The following is a 22,818-nucleotide window of genomic DNA, read 5'->3' on the forward strand; positions in this document are numbered from 1 at the left end:
AGACCAGGCACAGTGTTTGAGTTCTGTCATCTAGTGATGAGATCGGGGCCTTGCAGTGAGGAGACCTGAGTCCTGGCCTTGGTTCTGCTACTAACTGTGACTGTGTGCATGTCATTTATCTCCTCTGTATGGGTTTCCCCGTCTGTCAAGTGGGGACCTTACTTTCCTACGTGACCGGGCTATCATGTGGATGATGTTGCTCCTAACTTTCCAAATCTAGAAGGCTCCCACAGAAGTAGCCACCAGTCTTTCTAAAACCTGCTAATTTTCCTCACCTGTTAATTTTGAGTGTATAGGTTGTGTAACAGCCTGACACTTATGAGTTTTGGGAGAGAAGCAGAGAGCTGCCGATAATCAAGGTCTTTGTGAAAAAGGACATAATTCCTATTGCCTCCCTCTCAGGCTCCAGCAACAGGGTGAGGTGACATGGCCCTCTGAGTCCAGGCACCACATTGTGGGAGTGGGAACTGGGTAGCCAGGAAGCCATTTCAAGTGGGTAGGAAGGGAGGAGGTGGGCATTGCCACTAAGGGAAGCTGATGTGAAATCTGACCCTCCACTACAGAGAGGGACAAGCTGGCACCTTTAACCTGTGCTAGCAGGATATTAGCTCATTACCAATCAGTAGCAAGACTCTCCCCCATAGCTGGCTTTTGGAGAAAGGCCCACAACGTCTGAGACCTGAGCTTGCTATTCAAGTTAGGTGTCCTACATGACGGTGCATTTTTCTACTTATTAAGCCATCGAACTAGTCTAAAATGTAAGTGTTCTGCTCAGCTGAAACCAGGAGGAAAGTTGTGATCCTTGGTAGCTAGGAAGAGGGAATGGGGCATCAAAATTGGAGAGGATAGTAGCTTTCTCTTAGTCTAATAATGTTACTAACAAAACCTCTCCCTTTTCTCCCCCTATCTAGCTTATCAGCCACCACAGCAGTATTCTTTTGGAACGGGGGGATCCGCACTCTATCAGCCTCAACAACCTATTGCTCCTCCTACTTCAGCCTCCTACGCTAACCCTCCCTATATGCCTTCTGCTTCTCCCCATTCTGCGCCCTCTCAGTTATACCCAGGACAACCTCAACCCTCTCCAACAAGCTTGAATCCTGGCTCTTCTTTCCCTGCCCCTCCTTCTGGTGCATCCTTCCAGCATGGCAGACCAGGAGCTCCAGCAACTTCTGTGGCTTATGCACTGTCTACTGGACCAACAGGTACTCTGCCTGCAACCAATGAGCTTCCTGCATCCCAAAGAACAGGTCTGTGCTTGAAAGGAGTTATTTTGCTTATGTGGATTTTTGTTGTTGTAGTTTGTGTGTTCTGGTGAATTATTAATATAAAACGTGGCTGCGTTTTAGGGTTCATGCACAGTGTTTCTAAAAATGGCATTATCCTCTCTGTGCATAGTATAGCTGTTAACACCTTGTCTACCACAGCTGAAACCATGCTAGCATAATAGCTCTGATTCCCTGATCAGTGTGTACAGAGATCTTCTGAGAGTCACGCTGTGCTATAGAAAAAGAAGCTCTCTCTGCCCTGGTCAGAGGAACCATGCTAGAACAGTGTTCATATGCAATTGATGCTGGCACACTTTTAACCATTGTGCGGACGGAGCCAAAATTGCTACGTGATTGGTGAACCCGTACCTAAAAATGAGCAAATATGAAACCATTGTGGATGCAGTGAGCCTTGTTCTCTTCTTACTCACACCATTTTTACTAGCATACTTTCTCGGTAGTGTCATCCCCAAGTCTCAACATCTATAAATGAAAGGAGGGTCAAGCCCAGTGTTGGATCAAATTTAATTTAAGAAGCTCTTTCTACTGAATAGCCTCACAGAGATGCAGTCATTAGCTCTGTTTTCCTAATCATCAACTGTGATGGGATTACTGTGCTTATGATGCCCTGAAAGCGGGTCACAAATTATTTAGAAACACTTCAATGGCATGTTTTTTCTGTAAGATAAACAAATAAAACAAAAATAGCATGTGTCTGTTGCTAGAGCACAAGAGCATGTTTGAGTCTGATAGGAGAGTGACCCAAGCATCCTTCACTGTTGTTTTCGGTTTGAGCTGCTTTAGTGACCTTTGCATGATGACTGACCTATCTCTTTATTAATGTCGCTTATTTCTCAGCTAACTTTTAAACAGCGTTTCCAGTCCTGATGTATACATGAGCAATTCTGATGTAAACATTGTTTTAGATCTGCTCTGTTAACTCAAAGGGGATAAGAGAGTAATGCAGCAGACTGAAAACAGGGCTGTGTTTGGGCAAGGATTCCATTGTTTAAAGGGACAGCTTCCTGTTAATGGGCTCTGAGATCAAACCATTGAACTTTCTTTTAAATGTCCTTTCTGGTGGGGAAATGGTTTGCTCAAGGCGTTGCTAATGGGATATAGAGCTTCTAGGTTGCCAGCTGGAAGCCGGCCCAGGTTGGTAGTGACTGAAAGGCTAATGTTGTTTGTTGGTCGATGTGAAATGTATTTGGTGTTGGTCCATTCCCAATGAACAAGCGTCCCCAACACAAAAAGCCCAGACCCACTTGGTACTAATTGGCAACATTATTGTCCTTCTCATCAGAGATATCATGGCTTGAATGGGAGTGGAAGCTGATGTGTTCTCTGACCAACCTGAGCAATCAATCTGGGTCAGGAATGAGGCACCCTTGACCAGGAGGAGCTCCAAAGAATGGCTCGGGGCACACTGATGTTACTTGCATTTATCTGAAGCTGGTTCTGCCCCTACCCTGACTGTGTCTGTTCTCTGGATAAACAGGACTGCTGTCTCCCAGGCTTTGGCGCCAGTTCCTTACATGGGTATTACATTTACACACACACGTGAGGAGGAAAGTGTCCACTCTGTCCAGGGAAGAGTTGGCTCAGTTTTGGAGGGCTGTCAGCCTGGGCAGCATTGTTTAACATTGTAGGGATGTGTCTTCCCAAAGGGTGCATCTTACTGAGACTGTTAATATCCTATCTGTTCTACAAATGGACAGAATACCTTCTCCTTTCCTCTTCATGATGAGGCAGTTGGATACCCTTCCCCATCTTTGTGTGAGGGTTGTGTACACCACGAGGAGGAGGTATTAGTAAAACGGGTGGAGTGGGAGTTGCTTCCAAGTTTCCTAGCTTTGCAGAAGCAAAGCTGCACACTGTAATGCAGACAGCATTGCTCCTGTACCTTCCAAAAAATGCAGGTAGCAGGAAACCGCTTTAACAGTTTTCTCTCTAATTCATTTTACTATTAGATATAGGTCACTAGAATGCAGTTGAGAGATCTGTCACCTGTTAAGTTTCTTGTGTTAAAAGTGTAAACAATATAGTCCATATGGCTCTTTCGCAGTAGGGTACAGCTCTCACTGTAGAAGCTCCCAACCATAGTAACAAGCACTGTAATATAGGCCACTTTCAACTTCCACTTTTTGCTCAAAGGTGACCTACACTATTTTTTATCAAGTTCTGTCAACATGAGCAATATGGGCTGAATTGGTCCGGGGGGGAGATCTGGTGTAAAGTTTAAAACGTTTAAACTTGGGTATTGAAAATTCTTTTAACTGATTATCAGCAGATTTCAGCACTGAGACCGCAGTGCCGCAAAGCCTTTAAGTATGTGTTTAAGTCCATCCCTGTTCACCAGAGCGTTTGAGCACATGCTTAACTTTAGTCACGTGCTTAGTCTCACTGCATCTTCAGGGCTGAATTTCTCATTTGCACAGGGTTGGGCCGCCGAGTTGGAACCATGTGGCTGCAATTGAGAGAACTTTGTAAAAAAGATGTTTCAGGGAACCTTCAGCAGACGGTTCTGTTCAGGTTGTTAGATCATTTCTCTCAGAAAACTGTACCAACCAGAGAGGGGAAACTTGCTTTTTAAAATGTTTTTAATGCTGAAAGTACAATATATATTCTCTTCAAACTCCATCCCCTCAGAGTACTCTTGATAAATAGACTCTGCTTACCGTGCCTTATTCACAGAAGATGTGCTACATAGTGAAAAAGGCCACTCAGTAAGAGACCATTATATTAAATAAATGAAAACATAAAGCCAATGTTAAGCTCATAGCTGTACCTCCAAATGTCTAGGTGCAAACAGAGAGATGAGGTGCATGGGGTAACATCTGTTATGGGGCCAAATTATGTTGGTGAGAGAGACAAGTTTACACAGAGCTCTTCAGTCCTGAGCGACGTAGTTACACCGACCTAAGCCCTCTCCCCACTCCCTGTATACAGCACTGCATGAAAAGCTCTCCCGTTGGCCTAGTAAAGAGCATCTTTATTTTAGCAGCGCAGCTGCACCGATGCAGCATTTTATGTGTATGGAGACCTGCCCTTTATCAGTGTCACAGCTAAATACAAGGTGGAACAGATCATTTAGCATAAGGAATTAACACACATTTCAAGACGAAGTGGCCTGTTAACACCCCTCCAGTCATAGGGAGGAAAGGAGGAGAGAGGTGAGGTGGAGGGTTGTTAGTGGATTATAGATTGTTGTAATAAACCATTAATCCAGTGTCTGTATTCAATCCAGGATGTTTAGTGTCTACCACAGTTTATGAATTTAGGCAAACAGGATGGTTATGCCTAGTAATGGAGGTCTGATCCTTGACTTTGAATTTCTGTGCGTTCATATGTTGTAATGCAGGATCTTAATTCAATTTTGATGTGGCTTGTTTTTCTTTTTAAACTTTATTCATTCAAAAATAAAAATCAAATGCTTTAGGATTAAAGGATATATGCAGTAAACCAGCATCCTTCAAAGATGGAGGTGTAAAAGCTAGAACTCTGTGGGCAGTTTTTTCCGTTTGTGGTTTTTTTACACAAAAATATAAAAATTAGTAGGCTAAGCAATATGAATAAGATCATATTAGAAACTAAGTGCTTTCAAATTTCATTTTAAACCATCTGGACTTTTACAACGGCAGATTTTTAAGGAACATATCTGTGGCATCCATCTTAAGCATGAAGTCGGGGTTTTTTTGTTGTTGCACAGTATTCCTTCTTTTTTGGGGTTATGACAGTGCACGTCTCAGTCCGGTGAGAAGTTTGTGCAAGGATTATAAATCTCTAAAAACCAGGGTTAATGACAGATATGCCTAGCAAATAGAATAGCTGTCTAGTGCTCCCCTTTTCCCTTCTAGATGATGCAAAGTGTCTTGCTGTGTCATGTTATTTGGATTGTCAGCGCAGTTAGGGCAGGGAACTTGTTTTATATTTCTGTGTGAACCTCGTATCATAACAAACATGATATTGACACACAGTATAAATACAAAATAATCATATAGGTCTTGATTCACGAAAGCACTTAAGCATGTGCTTAAGTCCTACTGAAGTCTAGCACTTTGAGCACATACTTAAATGCTTTACTGAGCGGAAGCCATTGTGTTGAGGGAATTTTGTCTCTGAGTAGTCTCTTGGTTCAGTTGGCCTGATAACAAAGCGAGTCAGGATTCTGCAGCAATTATTAGGAGCCACTTGAAATGATGACAGTCTAAATGGGAAAGGAGTCAGACTCATGTTTTGGGAGGGCAGAGGAAAGTCATTCTGCAGGGTTGACGGGGCAGTATATAGCACTAATTCATGTTATCATTAAACTGGCAATTTAATTAGATTAGATATTTTTGTCAGGTGATTAAAAATTCAAGCTTTGCACACTTGCTGAAATGAAATAGCTTATGAGAAAAATAATTACAGGTTAAGCTATGTTTACTTTTTTTAAAACGCCTTAGTTATTTTTGCATTTTATCTACAGAAAATCAGTCTTCTCAAGACCAGGCCTCTACCCTGCAAGGTGAACTAGCTACAGAATAAAATGGAAATCATTAAGCCACAATGTGAAATTAATGGAATGCATGTGACCCTCATAGTACACTAAATTCAATGCTCTTTGTCAATACATTTTTAATTGAATCCAATTTTATAATACCCCAATGAACATAAATAATACCAGAACTGGAATTTTTAACCACAGAAATGAGTTGATGCATTTTAACTGAATTCTATACAATTATTAGCAGTATTAGTTATGCTAAAAAAATTTGATGTCATAGTCTGTGCTACAAAAGGCAGACTCTCCATATCTGAAATCTTATGAAAACTGATGTGTCAGATAGGTAGAGGAAATAATACCTGATGATCTTGTTGGTCAGGGGATGTGACCTTGAGTTTTGGTTAACAAGAAGTCAGATAAAAAATTTTCAATTAATTGTTTAATAGGCCTCTTTAAGGTCTTATGGGCATGATGGCTATGGAACTTGTTTAACAAAACTCTCAAATGCTTGTTAAGTTTAGAGTCCAGTTAAGTCTGTACTGAAGTAACACAGAGCACTGTGTGAACATAAATTCGTAGTTTATTAACAGAAAAACCCTGTGGTGAAAAAAGTCCATTGATTTTTTTTCTTTTGGCTTTTTGTGGCTTTGTACAATAAATCCTCATTACCCCAGTTTAAGCAGCATTAATGTTGAGTTTTAATACAGTGGTCCCCATTAAACATGCATAATGAAATACTGGAACAATTTTTAATTCACTAATCTAAGTTTTGTACTGCAAATTTTGCAAGTACCCAAAAAACGCTTTCTTTTAATGACCTGATTTCTCATGAAAACCACTGAAAAAATGATTTAGCAACAGTTAGCCTGTATTCTGTATTTCTCTGTCCTCATTACTACTGACATTGGCCTGAATGCCAAGGGGTCAGAATCACCAGTCTGCTCAGACAGCCCTACTCTGCTTTTGTGACCCAACACAGCTGTAAACCTGGTTTATAGCTGCCTTCTCTCTCTAGAGTGCACAGGTGAGTGTGACCTAGGATTTTAGGAGCCCTTCTGATGTTTATTCTTCACTTGGAGTATCCTCTCTGTTTTCCTTTTGTTGTTGTTGGAGAACACATCTTGTTGCTATGTAAACATGCTTCACAAAAGCACAAAGCAGCAACATTCAGAAAATATCTTAAGCAGAATTTGGTGCTTTTTTCCGAACTTCTTTGAGGTATCGACTATTGATTAACTTTTATCATAACGTTAACGTGGTTGTGCAAACGAAATTGCCCAGCAAATGGTCTGATTTGTTTTGTTACAAACAGATGTAGCAAAACTGATAACTGAGAGACTATGTTAACATATTTTGGCTGTGCGGTCCTAACTGTGTTTCTGCCAGCAACACTGCCAAAATTTAGAGGGTTTGGCAGTGCAACATTGCTCTCTTGGGAGATCGGAGGTTGGTAGTTTGCTTTTTATTTTGACCACTAGGAGTTTAATTTAGTGCATTCAGGGGATTTGTATGATGTACAGGAGGGGAAGCTCAAGATGAATAGGTCAAAACTCCAGCTTAGCTATAAAGAAAGTAACCTCTCTAAGGCAGATAGAACACAAAGGCTTTCGGTGTGATGAACTGCAGGGCCTGCTGCTTAGCACAATTAGTGGTGCAGTAGCAGATTTGAGAACCCAGACTTTGGTGAGCAGGTCACGTAATCACCAGTTTTACAACTTTGGCAGAGCCAGCCTTGCTTAAGAGTTTTAGATGTTAGTAGAGCAGTAATTTGGAGGTGTAGTGGGGCAAATAGGTCTGTTCCCCTCTTCTAGGATTCTAACACATGATTAACGTTGCCTTTTTTTGTTATAGGACCTCAAAATGGTTGGAACGATCCTCCTGCATTGAACAGAATGACGAAGAAGAAGAAGGTACTGTATGATGCATTTTAAAAAGCAGTCTCTTAACTAAATGGTATGAAAACAATTGCTGGAAGAAGAAAAATGAAGTGTTGTTATCAAACAGCAATTTAATAGCATCATGAATAAAAGTTGCATTTAAAGGGAAGGAAGAAATATAAATTTTCAGCATATATTCTGAAATACATTCATAAACACCCTGAAATATGCATTCAAAGGAGACTGAGTTCTTGGGGAAATTGTTGTTAATAATCAATATGGTCACATTTTGGGGCAAAAATACTGTGGACCATTGTTATTTGCAGAAAAGCAGGTGAATCGTGAATGTGTTTGCCTAGGGCCAGATCCTGAGTTAGTGTATGTTGTCATAGCTCCATTGACTTCTCTCAGCTACAGCAATGTCCACAAGGTGAGGATCTGGTCCCTGGTATTTACTAATGGTGTGAGAGGTGTCACGATGAGAGATCATGATATAAAACTTTACCTTTATCAAAGAGTCTGGGTGGGAAAATGCAGCATGGCCAGCGTAGATAGCGGGAGTGAGGCGCTCATGACACTTCTGTTAGGGTAGAATGAGCCTTTCAGTTCTAGTGTCTGGGTTCATTGTGGAACATCTTGCAGTGATCAAAATTCTTGCATCTGCCAGCTGTCATACTGGGCCTTGTGAAATGAGAAAGTGGTGATCTGTCCATTTCTTCATGGCAGCCTGAGCGCACACAATAAGATTGTGAATGTGCACGGAGACAAAACAACAGTAACTAGTAACCCGTGGAGTTTGTCTGTCTGTCCAGGTCAGGATTACCATACATCACTGGCAGCATGGAGTTGGGGAAGCTTGCACTGTTCCTATACATGACTAATTCAGGGCTTTGGTCTCCAAAGCTGCCAGTCTGGGGAAACTTTAGAGGGGTTAATACTCTCAAAGAGGAGGAGGAAGCATACTAGTATGGATAATGCCTTGATAATAAATTAATTAAAAAATGGTTAGAAAATACTTTGTAATTGGATTAGTTGTTGCGGAATGTTTTGGATATAGCCATGGCTTCTATAACACAACCTGATCTTTAGATTTGGGGAGTTATTTCAATAAAAAGTCATGATCTTTGTCACCTCGCCCTAATTGGTACCATCCAAGCTTCCATCATGAATATTTATGCACTGATTTATTTACTGTGTATTTTCAGTATAATAGAGTGTGGGTTTCATAATGGTTTTTAAACAATTAAATATTATAAAATAGTTTTAAAACTTTTTTATTGTAAAATAAAGAATATTTTGCATTTCTCCCCTCCCCCCAACAAGGCTTTTTTAAAAACAATTTCCCATGACTAATGACTTAATATTTATTATTGAAAACATTGAGGGCCATGATTTTTCTTTTTTATAGCTAAAGCTGCGAGTTTTGCTGTTTTTGCGTGACCAAAACATGCCGTGACAAGCAACCAGGCATAATTACAGCTTCATTCAACCAGAACTATACTTAGCATCTTGGACTTTCTTGCTGTTTCCTTTAATACCCTTAAAAAGTGTGGAAAGTCTAATTGGGGTTTGTTTTTCACATTACTGTAGTTGTAACAGAAACCAGCATCCCATTTAGTCATTGATTCTTTCCTCTCCAAAACACACTCACCTTTGTGGCCTTTTGTGAGTATGTACATACAAACATTTAGGCACTAGTTCTGAAAGGCACTAATAATTGGACTTAATAGAAATCTGTTTGCCAGAGGCTTGACTCTCATTTGAAAAGTCTATTGTTTGTATAGTGTCAGCTGTGGGCTAGGCACTTTACAGATGAGAATAAAAAACTGTTCTTGCAAAGAAGATCTTAAAATATCAATACAGATTAAAAAACAATAAGAAATGAAGTATTCGTAGACTATCTCCCATCTGAGTAATGCTATCATTAAGTAATCTGGATATTTGGGACTTAATTTTCTGTTATTAACTGAGATTCATTCTCATTTACACTTTCATTTTCTTGAAAGAAAAATGCCGTGTTCTAATGACTGTGTGCCACTCTGTGAGTTTCATAGTGTATTCTACTACGTTGTACCCACTACTGCCTGTAGATCCCAATCCTATAAATGCTTAATCACATGCTTTTTAAATTGGTGACTAGCCTTTTGGCTTGAAGTTAAGCATGTGTGTATGTGTTTGCTGGACTGGGATTTTAGATTACAAGATTTTTGGAACAGAGACCTTTTATGTACTGGTTATCTATCACTTGTACAACAGTGCCAATTTATATGTCATAAGTAAAAATGTACAAGGAGCTCGCAGAGAGGGATTGTTTTCTACATTTCTGTATTACAGGTGCATCGTGTTTGAAAGACAGGGTTAGTACAATTCAGCCCTTTTTGTGGAAATAATGAACAGAGAGGGCATTGTAAACTTTTTGTTTGATTTTCTTTAGATACCTGATAACTTCATGCCTCCTGCTCCCATCACATCCCCAATAATGAATCCTCTCCTGGATCCACAATCCCAGATGCAGCAGCCGCCAACTTCACTGCCACCTGCAGCCCAGGCTACATTTCAGCCCTCGCATCTTCCATCAGGGCAGCCCATTTTACAAAACCCTTTCCAGCCTATTCAGCAGCCCCTGGGGCAGTCAGTCATGCCTCCGGCTATCTCAAAAACTAGTACAGAGGGGGCACCAGGAGCTCCAATTGGCAATACCATACAGGTAACGGTAATTAAGATGTTGTTTTGTATTCTGGTAGTACCTAACCACCCCATCCAGGATTGGGGACTGATTGTGTTAGTCACAGAACAGACACAGAATGAGAACGTTCTCTGTTCATCTTAGGCCTCAACTACTTGAGAAAGTGGCACCAGTTTAATTAAACTGATTCAAAAGTCTGTGTGCACACTCTTATTTTGGTTTAGCATGAGTCGATTGGGAATTGGTTTCCGTTAAATTGAAATAAGCCACTCTTAAGCTGAGGTAAGAATGTCCACGTGGGAGTTTGCACAGTTGAAATGGGTATAAAAATCAATTTAAGGTGAACCAGTACAATTTTTTCATGTAGAGAAATCCAGAGAGAGGCTGAGAGAAAAGGCAAAATCGAATAAACCGTCTCATGGTTCAAAGCATCTCTGCCCCCTTCAGAGATCTCTCTGAATGCACCCCGTTCAGACTTCAGGCCTCAAGGCTTTACGTCTCCAGGGTAGAATCTCATGATTCTCCCACTCTCAGCCAAGAGGGTGGGCTGCAGCCTCCTGTACACCAACCGTGATGGCTGAGCAGCCTGACTAAATTTGACTGCCAGCAGCCTTTCTTTCACAGCTGTGACCAGTGTGAATGTAGAGACCCAGTACAGCTTTGACAAACCAAAGTACTTTGTGACTTTAACAGTATGACCAAGCATAACAAGGAAACGGGAGGGTTAACACAACAATCTACAGGCATATCTGTCTGACCTAGATTCTCCCGGGCACCCCCACTTCTGGGGGCCGGAGTTTACTTTGCTTTCCATGGTCCCTGTGCCCCCCGTCTTCCCTCCCCCTCCTCCCACCGCTTTAGACTCTCTCTGTTTGTCAGTCCCAAGGTTCTGTGTTTCCAGCTTAATAAAAAAAATAATAATAATAATTTGAGATATACCAGTCTCCTAGACCTGGAAGGGACCTTGAAAGGTCATTGAGTCCAGCCCCCTGCCTTCACTAGCAGGACCAATTTTTGCCCCAGATCCCTAAGTGGCCCCCTCAAGGATTGAACTCTCAACCCTGGGTTTAGCAGGCCCATGCTCAAACCCCTGAGCTATACCTCCTCCCCCCCCAGCTTCCTGCCTGACAGACCCTCCATGGGCTTACAGATTAGTACCTCCCATATTGGGTCCCCTCCTGATGGTTGGTCTCAGCCTGGTCATAGGTAGCGATGCCTGTCCCGTTAGGTATCTGTGAATGGAGCAACCTGAAGCTATCATCCCCTTTCCTGCAGAAATGCCAGGAAATCCTGCTGGAATTAACCCCGATAATCATAACAAACAATGTAATGGCAACCATTGGACATAGATTATATATCAGTTATTACAGGCATCTCCTGTGTCCTTCTCCCACCCATCCTTTGTTTATATCGACCAACCTCAACCTCAGAGCATGCATCCCCTTCCCCCCCAACCAGAACAAGACTAATACCAGGAGGTGTTCATCCCACTATGAGTTGCAGGATCTTACACAGCTGAAAGAGCATCAGTGGGGTTTGTATCCACCATCTTCATTCAGAGTTGTCCCTTTATAACCATAACCACCGAGTCGCTGCTGCTTTGCACTTGCTACTACCCTGAGCCAGGCAGTCAGGCTAATCGAGTAGCTTTTCCCTGCGACTACCCTGCTTTTCACAGCTGCTGCTGAAGAGGAGACATCGGATGCACTCCCCAGCTGAGACACTGCTAATGTTGCCTCTTCAGTGATCTCAGCTCCACAGACATGGAGGGGAGGAGCAAGTGAACATGCTCAGATTGTTAGTAACTTGGGACGAGTTTAAGAAACAATGATAGAGTACCTACAATTCCGGAGGAGTTTCCAAAGTGACTTTAATACCCCATCTTCTCTTCTTTAGCATGTGCAGTCGTTGCCAGCGGAGAAGATTACAAAGAAGCCTATTCCTGATGAGCACCTTATTCTGAAGACCACATTTGAAGCTCTCATCCAGAGATGCCTGTCATCTGCCACAGATCCAGTAGGTCTTTGCATTGGGTGATTATTAGTGGAGCGGCACTCTATGATGCAGAAGTATTTTAATTAGACATACACCGTGGTGACTGCATTAACCAGTGATATAAATCTCATTCGTTTTAACTCTTTCTGGCCCAAAGGATCCCTAGCACTTTACAAACATAAATCAGACACAGACTGTAGATGGAAACCCACTCACCACTGAGAGGCAGCCACGTTGGGGACAGAACATGGCAGCCATTCAGCAGCAGCGCAGCAAAGAACCACAGGCATTTCAAATGGGAAACAAAGAATCAAGGGTGGTGAAATCCTGGCTGCACTGATGTTAATGGCAGAACTCCCATTGACTTCGGTGGGAGCAGGATTCCACCTCAGATCTTTACTAGTGCTGTGGCCTAGTGCTAATGAACTGCCCCACCACGCGGGAGACATGGCTCCAGGTCTGGGTCACTTTGTCTCTGGATAAGTAGGCCTAGGTAGAGCCCTGCCACTGGGAGAAAGGCAGGAGGAATTCCTTCTGTCCGCAAGGGCAAAGTCCATCCATTGTATTAGTGGCATCGTTGGGCTCCCTTCTGGCTCTCTTCCAGCTGGAAGAACTGGAGCTCTGGTCTGGGTTGGGAAGTGGAGAGCAATGGGATCTCCACTGTGTTTCTGTTTAGAAGAAAAGGGATTCCTCTGCCTCTCTTCACACCAAACCCACCCCCTTAAGGTAGGAGCTACGCTAAGCTGATTTGGCATGTCATTGTTTGTCTGTTTAGCCCATTCCTTTAACTGGAGTAAGAAATCTCATATGCCAAGTTGAGTATTAGCTGAGGCTATTGTGCATCCGAGCTGAGAGACAGGGCAGACGGATCATTGTACGCCTCCATTTTTGATAGATGTGTGACACTCCCCAGTGGGATTCAGGGTGCAAGGTGCCTCATCACCACCTGCCCACAGCATGAAGCAGCTTTTTCTGATGCCTGCTGTAACTCAGCTCCCTGAAAGCAACAGCCTGTGGCCCCAGACAAGCCCTGACTTCCAGATGTCCACAACCCCACCCTCTCTCTGCGGGCTAGTGACAGTCACACACCCAGCCCCCGAGTCCCATCTGCCAGCGTCTTCCTCTGGAATATCCAGCCCTTGTCACTGGGCACTCACAGGCATTACCAGCTAAGCTGTCCCTGAAGGGGACAGCTTGACTGGAGCAACTCGAGATCAGATCCTTTATAGCAAGACAGCACTGCAATCTCTTTATAGCGAAAACAAATACAAACTTAAAAACAAAAGTTAAGATTTTAAGAGCTAGTGAGTAAGAATAATTAGAAGAGTAAATTTCAAATAAAACAAAACATAAAATGCCATCCCAGGTCTACACTTATGGATGGTCACCTTTTCCTGTTTGAAATAATATGCTCTCTCCTAAGGATTCAGGCTTTAACAGAGCTGTTTTAGTCATAGCTAAGATACTTGTTTTCATGAATACCCCTGTCCTTTAAGCGGTTTCCTCGGTCGATAGATGACAAAGTCTTTTTGTTGTTTATATTTCCAAAAACTCAAGATTTTGTTCCCAAAGATGGGGAGACCCCAGTGATTCCCTTCCTGCGGAACTGGCTCCAAGGTGTCTTCCCATACACCTGTTTGTTTCACAGCCATATGTTGACTTGAAATGCAGGCGTAGCTCCCATTGTGTTTGGCTTACCATGCTTAATCTATAGATGAACCTAAGCAGTCATGCAAATATACATCCCTTTGTCTGGCTAAACCAGTTTTTCACCTTTGCTGGGGAGTAACATCTGGACACAAACTTGTAAGGAGAAATTTTCAGTATATTGACATCACTTCTTAAATATAATGAGTACACACATTTCACAATGATATTTTTGCCCAGCATGATCCTGGCTTTCATTTAAGATCTCATATGGTATTCTATATAGCAGCAATGTGTTAGGTGTAGTCAGTTTGTCAGGAGTTCCTGACCCAGTGTAGAGAACCCTTTATCTTTTGGCACCAATGGGCTCTGTGTCACAAGGTGACATGTGCTTCATGATAGCAAACAGGCTTCACAAGGAGGGGAAGGGGGGAAAGTATTAAGTGGTTAGGTAACCAGTTTTTAATAACTGGGTTTATTCAGTGCCTCTTGTCTCTGTAGTAGTGCCTGCGTCCTCCCACACCATGTGACCACTGCTGTCTAAAGCAGTGTTTCTCAAACTGGGGGTCCTGACCCAAAAGGGGGTTGCAAGCCTATTGAAGGAGGGGGTTGCGATTTGCCACCTTCTGCACTACCATCAGAGCTGGCCAGCTGGAGAGCAGCAGCTGCTGTCTGGACACCCAGCTCTGAAGCAGTGCCGCTGCCAGCAGCAGCGCAGAAGTAAGGGTGGCATGGTATGGGGGTAGTCATCACAGCCTGAAATATTTTCAAAGGGAGGCCCAGCAAAAAAAAAACTCCTGTTCTAAAGGATGGGATTTCAGATCTGCTCAAGTGTTTAATCATGCTGCCCTTTAGTGGCAACGTACAGAGACTAGACTAGAGTCTTACTACTATTGCAGAAGCATTTTATTGTGGGTTATCACTGGTAAAGTACAACAGCTGTGCCTGGCTCATTTCCTGTAAGTGCAAGTCCATTATCTTTTTATCTGCTTCAGTGCATTTCCTGAGTTGTCACTCCAGTTCTAGAGAAATCAAACATTTCTAAGTAAACAATGGAAATATCGGAGGGACTCTGAGAGATTTACATTGAGTCAATAACACTGCAGCTGTAAAGAATAATTTTTACTCCTCAGCTTGTGCTAACAGTAAGTAGGTTATGAAAGGGAGATTGACTGGCTATTGGACTCCTATATGCTGAATATTTTTAACCAGTGACAGAGACACAGGTTTCCATTATTAATGTAAGCTGACATGTTGGTGCTGGAATACAATAATGGCTTTGTCAATGCAGTAAGCATTCAGTGGACTGTTCACAAATTGGCATTGTGTCATATTTACTGCACTGCTATCTAACATTTAAACTAGAGATGTAGTTTTGGTTTGATACCTACTTGTATCATAGGCTGTTTCCTTCTCCCCTTGTTTCTCATCCCAACAATTTCTTGTACATGTTGTCTTTGTGGGAGGTGGGAAAGAATCCCGTGACTAGTCAGTAGCAGTTGATTGCCCAGTGCTTTTCTCTGTAGTGGGATGGGAGCAAAATAAAAACAACCCAGGAAACTACAGACCAGTTAGTTTAACTTCTCTGCCAAGGAAGATAATGGAGCAAGTAATTAAGGAAATCATCTGTGAACACTTGGAAGCTGGTAAGGTGATAGGGAATAGCCAGCATGGATTTGTAAAGAATAAATCATGTCAAACCAATCTGATAGCTTTCTTTGATAGGATAACGAGCCTTGTGGATAAGGGAGAAGCAGTGGATGTGGTATACCTAGACTTCAGTAAGGAATTTGATATGGTCTTGCATGATATTCTCATAAACAAACTAGGCAAATACAACTTAAATGGGGCTACTATAAGGTGGGTGCATAACTGGCTGGATAACGGTACTCAGTAGTTATTAATGGCTCCCAATCCTGCTGGAAAGGTATAACAAGTGGGGTTCCGCAGGGGTCTGTTTTGGAACCGGCTCTGTTCAATATCTTCATCAATGACTTAGATATTGGCATAGAAAGTACGCTTATTAAGTTTGCAGGTCATACCAAACTGGGAGGGATTGCAACTGCTTTGGAAAATAGGGTCATAATTCAAAATGATCTGGAGAAATGGTCTGAGGTAAACAGGATGAAGTTGTTAAAGACAAATGCAAAGTGCTCCACTTAGGAAGGAACAATCAGTTTCACACATACAGAATGGGAAGAGACTGTCTAGGAAGGAGTATGGCATAAAGGGATCTAGGGTTTATAGTGGACCACAAGCTAAATATGAGTCAACAGTGTGATACTGTTGCAAAAAAAGCAAACATGATTCTGGGATGCATTAACAGGTGTGTTGTAAGCAAGACACGAGAAGTCATTCTTCCGCTGTATCCTGCGTTGGTCAGGGCTCAGCTGGAGTATTGTGTCCAGTTCTGGGTACCACATTTCAAGAAAGATGTGGAGAAATTGGAGAAGATCCAGAGAAGAGCAGCAAGAATTATTAAAGGTCTTGAGAACATGACCTATGAAGGAAGGCTGAAAGAATTGGGTTTGTTTAGTTTGGAAAAGAGAAGACTGAGAGGGGACATGATAGCAGTTTTCAGGTATCTAAAAGGGTGTCATAAGAAGGAGGGAGAAAACTTGTTTATCTTAGCCTCTAAGGATAGAACAAGAAGCAATGGGCTTAAACTGCAGCGAGGGAGGTTTAGGTTGGACATTAGGAAAAAGTTCCTAACTGTCAGGGTGGTTAAGCACTGGAATAAATTGCCTAGAGAGGTTGTGGAATCTCCATCTCTGGAGATATTTAAGAGTAGGTTAGATAAATGTCTATCCAGGATGGTCTAGACAGTAATTGGTCCTGCCATGAGGGCAGAGGACTGGACTTGATGACCTCTGGAGGTCCCTTCCAGTCCTAGAGTCTATGAGTCTATGTTTCACTGTCCCATTTACAGCTGGAGGACTCTGTTTTTACTTTGATTAGTCATGTGCAAAAGTTACTGTTCACAGCGGTTCACAAACATGACATGGGATGAAAATTCACCATGTCACTAATGAATGTGGCACTTTTGGTGGAATATGGTGAAATTCCACCCCACACCCTGGGCAGGAATCATGAATCTATCACAGTTGAAAACTTGCTATTCTAAGAGAAATATCATTTTTGTGGCAGAAAAGATCGCACTGCATCCATAAAACTCTGTCTCTGCAAAATCAGAACCCTCAATGGGCACAAAAGATGTTTTGTAGCCTGGGTTTTTGTTTTTTTCCTGCTTGCAGTAAGAATTTATTTACATGTTCCTGTTTTTACTCTTAATAGCCTTGCCATTAAAACAGAATCAGAATAGGTTTTAAACTAGTGAATTTCATTTCTTGTTTTTGTCTTTTATTACTGTCAGTCCTTGAATTCTCAGGACAAAATAATTCCTTCAGCAGCTGGCTGTTTTGATCTTAGTGTTATTTTTATTCAACAGAACTCATGTTTTTCCAGTTAGCTGCAAAACAAAATGTAAACTATATGTTTGTCACACATTTTTAAATCCCAAAAACATCGCAGGATGTTTCACAAACTACACGTGTGCTGTGCTACTGCAGTGCAGTAGGTGGACAGAACCTTAGGTGTGGGGGTTGGCTACTCTCTACTATCATCTAGTCTTCATCTTTCGTAGTAAAATCAGTGGTAAAAGGTACTCAGCAAACAGCTTAGAGTCCAGTGCTAATCATGGAATCTCAGTTGCTCCTGTTCATTTGTTATATGGTTCCCTTTGTGACTAAATCATAGTATCACTATCAGATCAGAACTGTGTTCTTAATACCACTCCACTTCCTTTTTTCCCCTGCAGCAAACGAAGAGGAAATTAGATGATGCCAACAAACGCCTGGAGTTTCTGTATGACAAACTTAGGGAACAGACAGTAAGTGGTTTTATTCTTTTATTACTTTGTCTTTAAATATTTTTTCCATATGATGTTGCATTTATATATATTATATCATTGGTTAGACGCATGACATTTCAGTAGAATACCATTTCGCAGGTTTGTTCCTATGCTGTAGGCATTTCTGAGACTTTCTTGAAAAGATGGCATTGATCCAGGTTTAATGCTCACATATTAAGCATTACCTAGAACGATTGGCACTGTGAGCGTGTGCAGACTTCTCATGCATGTGGTGGAGTTATGGCATTTGTATTGTGGTAGTGCCTCGAGGCCCTGACTGAGATCAGGGTCCCATTGTGCTAAAAGCAAACAATAGGAGTCCCTGGTCCAAAGAGCTTACCATCTAAACAGACAAATCAGACAGAGGAAGTATCATCCCCATTTTACAAATGGGGAACTAAGTGAGTGGTCAAAGGTCACACAGAAAGTTTTGTGGCATAGCCAACTACTGAACTCAGCTCTGCTGAGGACCAGCCAGCGGCGGCGCCAGGCATCAGCGCTCCAAGCAGTCCCTGTGAGGGTGGCAGTCAGGCAGCCTTCAGCAGCTTGTCTGCGGGAGGTCCCCGGTCACTCGGATTCGGCTGCAATTCGGTGGTGGGTACGCCGAATCTGCAGGACCAGGGACCTCCCGCAGGGAAGCCACCGAATCCGCGGGATTGGGGACCTCCCGCAGGCGTGCCACCAGTGCTTGGGGTGGCAAAAAAAGCTAGAGCCACCCCTGGTACCATCCACAGTGGCATAACCACAAGACCCTCTTTCCTTAGTGGTAAATCTTTTTATTGTTGACACTTGCTCGTGGCATGCTTACAGAAGAGGAGACAGACCTTAAAGTCAGTAAATAAATAACAATAAAACCATTAATGTGTCTTGTTCATAGTCATCACTAAAACAGGTGCTCTGAACTCAGGGAGATGCTGGTGTAATAATGGTGTAAAGTCATGTGTGCAATTGTCTGTATGTCCCAGAATACAGGCTTGCCTTGAGCCCCTATCCCATCCCAGAAGAGCTCTGCAGGCATTTTTTCTTCTTCTCGTATTTTGATGATTCAGTTAATATTATTCCCCTCTGAACAGCCTGTAAACACTGGTATAAAAGGGCCTGACCAAAGTCAGTTGATGTCAATGAGGAGACTGCCACTGAGTTCATTAGGCTACATTTTAGGTCCAAAATGCTTTAGCTCTTTTCAAGAGATGACCCAGGTGCCACAGCAGCACTGTGGTTTGATACTTGACCTGGGCTATTCAGTCTTCTGGCTTTGGCATACTGGATGTATTTCCTTCTGCTGAACTTCCTTCTGTGTCCTCGGCTTCATTTCAGCTCTCCCCAGCAATCATCAACGGCTTGCACAGCATTGCGAAAAGCATCGAAACACGCAACTACACAGAGGGACTGAACATCCACACCCACATAGTCAGCACCAGCAACTTCAGCGAGACGTCTGCCTTCATGCCAGTGCTGAAAGTCGTCCTCACCCAAGCCAATAAGCTGGGGGTCTGATGTTACCCCTCTCCCTCGCCCATCCAGAGCTTGTGATGTCACTTTTCCAAAGTAGTACATTCAGCAGAATGTGTGCAAGAAGGGGACCAAATACCAGACCTTATAGCATGTTGCAGTAGATCTCTGATCAATGGCATGACACTATCCCTACAGATATACATCATCTTAGAATGGCCTTTGAGCCCTGGTGCTTTTTTATTTTAATCTTTTATCATCCCTAATGATTCCTGTCTACAGACAGTATATTTAATGGATTACACCTCGTGTTGTCAATTTTAAGTGCATGTTGTACACGAAAGAGTGGTTTTTAATACAGAAGTGTGTGGGAAAAGCTGATGGTAGGTTGTGTATCAGACAGACCTTATAACAGTCTTTCCACTTCCCCTCCCATTCCTCCATATCCACCAGATTAAAGTGTCTGATCCTCTTTTTAATTGTATTTTGTCATTCATTTTTAAAGCTACCTGCATTTCAGTTTATTCCAATTAGATGTTAAATAGTTTAATTTTGCACTGGGCCAAATAAGAAAAATAAAGGCTGAGGTGATCTTTTCCATAAAGGTTAATGTATTAAAATGTGTCTGTATGACATGAAGCTTTGAAGATTTGAAATGGAGCCAGGGAGAGAGCTATCCATCACTCTGGGGAGACGTGGACGTGTTTTCTCAGTGCTGAGCGCACTGCGGAGGTCCTGGTACATAGGGATTAAGACAGTTCTATTCCAAGTTTACATCAGGGTGTTCACATGTCAAGGAAGGGCTTAGCATAGCATTGAAAGATCTGAAATCATTACAAGTTGCTATGGCAACCAGTAGAGAGAGGTGAGCATTCAGCACATAAACAAAGGCAAACCTTTTCTTGCATTCCCCTGAAGATAGAAGTTATAGGTGGCCATTTTCATATTTGTAGTGCTCCAATGTGCACTATGCTATGACATAACCACTACCATGCCACTGGCCCCATACCGAGTCAGGTACGTTTCTTGTGTGTTTGTTATTTACCGATGCCATTTTCTGCTTTGTTTAAAGTTGTGCTTGAGTTTTTAAAATTTGAAAAACATGTCATGAGTGTCAAATAAGTGTGGTAAGGACAATTCCATAATTATTGGAATCTCTCATTAAAAGATATTGCCTGCAACAGCCTGTGTTTGTGAGACTATAGACCCATAGGAGCTATCAAAACTGTTCTTGAGGCGCTGTAGTGAGAACAGTTTCACTCCACCAGATGCTGAGACTTTTTTAAATATAGACAATAAAAGTTAGGTTCCTAAATCCATAACTAGGCACCTAAATAATCCTCCTATTCTTCTGTAGTGGGCTATTATGTTGGCTAAATAGTGGCAGAAAGGTGAAATACGGCAGCACTGCCAGAACTGAGTAATGAGGTTGAGGAATCCTTCTTCATGTCCCAGTGAGAAAAATAAGCTTGTCAGCAGTGCACTCATGGATTCTTGGACCATATGGTCTAGTAAGTATTTCCCATCGGCTCTGTAAATGGACTGATTAGATGTGTCCCTGGTCAGCATCATGTGGCATTTCCTCTTGTGAGGAACAGTCTCACAGATCCGGTCTGGCTAGCCCATTTTACAGGCTCTGTTTCTTAGGCTGTAGTTGTGGTTGTGGGTGTTGTGAAATCACACTGCTAGCCTGTCGTCATAGCGGCAGCACAGCTATCCTGGTTTTGTCAGTAGCCTGCCTCTACTTAGGCTGTCCTCAAGATCTCAAAGCTGAGACCCAAGCTTTCTAAAAATAGAACAGAAATGTACTTAATGAGAAAATGTGCTACTTTATCAATGAGAAGAGTTGGGAACAAAATAGTGATAGATCAGTTACCTTCTGGTTACATCTTCAAAGAATGTCAAGCAAGTAAACCACTCTCTGACATTATAAACACTAAGGACCATTTTTGTGTAAGGAATTCAATAATGCACTGCCTGTTTCTTACTGAAACCAGATTTCAGTGGAACCTCACTGATATCACTGGAGTTACTTCTGATTTACACCAGCCTGGTCAGATCAGAATAATTCCCAGAGGCTGTGGGAAAAAAATAATAAAACATTTAAACTTTGGCAAGAGGAGTCTTGTCCTATGATAGCTGGATGCCTCTTGTAAGAAGAGGAGCCCATCCTGGAGAAAAGAGAGTTCTCTAGCCAGTGGGAAATCTTTATATACATATGGAGGGAAACATTCAATGGCACGTGCAGTTTTAAAAGAATTTTCTAGTACCACCTTGCAGCAGATAGAGTTGCAAGGTGGAGGTTACTTCCGAGTCTTTTTCAGTTCTATAGAAATAATGGATACTTCAGCAAAAAACATTTATTGCTTGTAAATCCTTGTCATGGGTTTACCATGTTTTACCTGGGGAATTTCTAAGACTAGCCTACAAAGGAATGTTTTGGGTCATCTTTTAATCACGATGGCTTTTCCGTCCTGTGCACTATTTATATAAGATATTAAATTCAGTGCTTTTGGGATAACAGAGCCTGACGTACATACTGGGAATGTGGGTTTTGTTACATGCTGCTTAGTAACAATGGTCCTGCTGTCAGAAGAACAGATTCTAACCTGGACCACTGGAAGAAAAAAGGGGAGAGGAACCATTTAATCCTGGTGGTGGCGTACTCCTGATCCTGTTCTAGAATGTGGAGCAGTCAAGTTTCTTTCCTTCTCAGCTCAGGGGCTCCTGGTAGTTGGATGATTGCTAAAGTCCTTGGATGTGTCAAAAAAATGTGTCTAGCAAGTCTCCACTCCCTTGAGGGCTTTGAGCCTCACTTCAGATGACCCAAGCGGTAAGGTGATTCCATTTGATTAGTCTGGTTGACATTGTGCTAGAACTTAGCAGGAAAACAGTTCCTCCTCCATCAGTTATTTTCCCCCTCCCTGCTCCTCAACCATATGTTGGTCCTGGATGACTCTGCATAAAAGAAATTTAATGTAGATTAGCAATTCAAAACCACATTAAGCATCGATTAGAGAGAGAGGTTAGGCAAGGGCAAACCGTATTCAAGCCTAAATGCTAAAATAGGATGATTACTGCATCTCTCTTGCTTTCCCTCCATAGCAGTGAGATTCTGCTTCCACTGAAGTCAGTGACAAAACTTTACTGGTGCAAGACTGTGCAGTGTTGTAGCTTTATCAGTCCCAGGATATTAGAGAGACAAGATTGGTGAAGTAATATTGTTTATTGGACCATTTGTGTTTAGTGAAAAAGACAAGCTTTCAGACTGGCCTAGGCTTTTAGGGCAGGCCTAAGCCCTAGAATTGAACTAAAGTGAAGTTGCTTTTCATTATATGTTGTATTATTTGTGAAAATAATATATTGATACAAAGAACAGTTTTAACATGTAACATTCTATATGTGAGCGCAAGATATTAAGGTTGAGATTCCAACCTTAACTCATCGTCCACTCTTTTTTAGGTAGTTCTAAGGTTCTATGCTCTTTTAGCTTTTTC

General features: G+C 42.1%; 1 protein-coding gene across 11 annotated transcripts in view; it reads left to right on the plus strand.

The window, feature by feature from the left end:
- Positions 1-20,498, plus strand: part of SEC31A (SEC31 homolog A, COPII coat complex component) — a 65,270-nt gene extending 44,772 nt beyond the window's left edge. For 3 of the 11 annotated variants that reach the window (XM_030565030.1, XM_030565035.1, XM_030565031.1), the window contains 7 exons: positions 912-1,250; positions 5,737-5,775; positions 7,606-7,664; positions 10,066-10,338; positions 12,214-12,333; positions 17,777-17,848; positions 19,187-20,498. In XM_030565030.1, coding sequence (XP_030420890.1) covers positions 912-1,250; positions 5,737-5,775; positions 7,606-7,664; positions 10,066-10,338; positions 12,214-12,333; positions 17,777-17,848; positions 19,187-19,366 — 1,082 coding nt within the window. In that variant the 3' untranslated portion in view covers positions 19,367-20,498. The remainder of the gene's footprint in view (positions 1-911; positions 1,251-5,736; positions 5,776-7,605; positions 7,665-10,065; positions 10,339-12,213; positions 12,334-17,776; positions 17,849-19,186) is intronic. The other 8 variants (XM_030565033.1, XM_030565038.1, XM_030565032.1 and 5 more) reach the window with 4 other exon arrangements.
- The last annotated feature ends 2,320 nt before the right edge of the window (positions 20,499-22,818 follow it).

This window comes from Gopherus evgoodei, chromosome 5 (genome assembly GCF_007399415.2).
Source record: "Gopherus evgoodei ecotype Sinaloan lineage chromosome 5, rGopEvg1_v1.p, whole genome shotgun sequence".
Lineage (NCBI taxonomy): Eukaryota > Metazoa > Chordata > Testudines > Testudinidae > Gopherus > Gopherus evgoodei.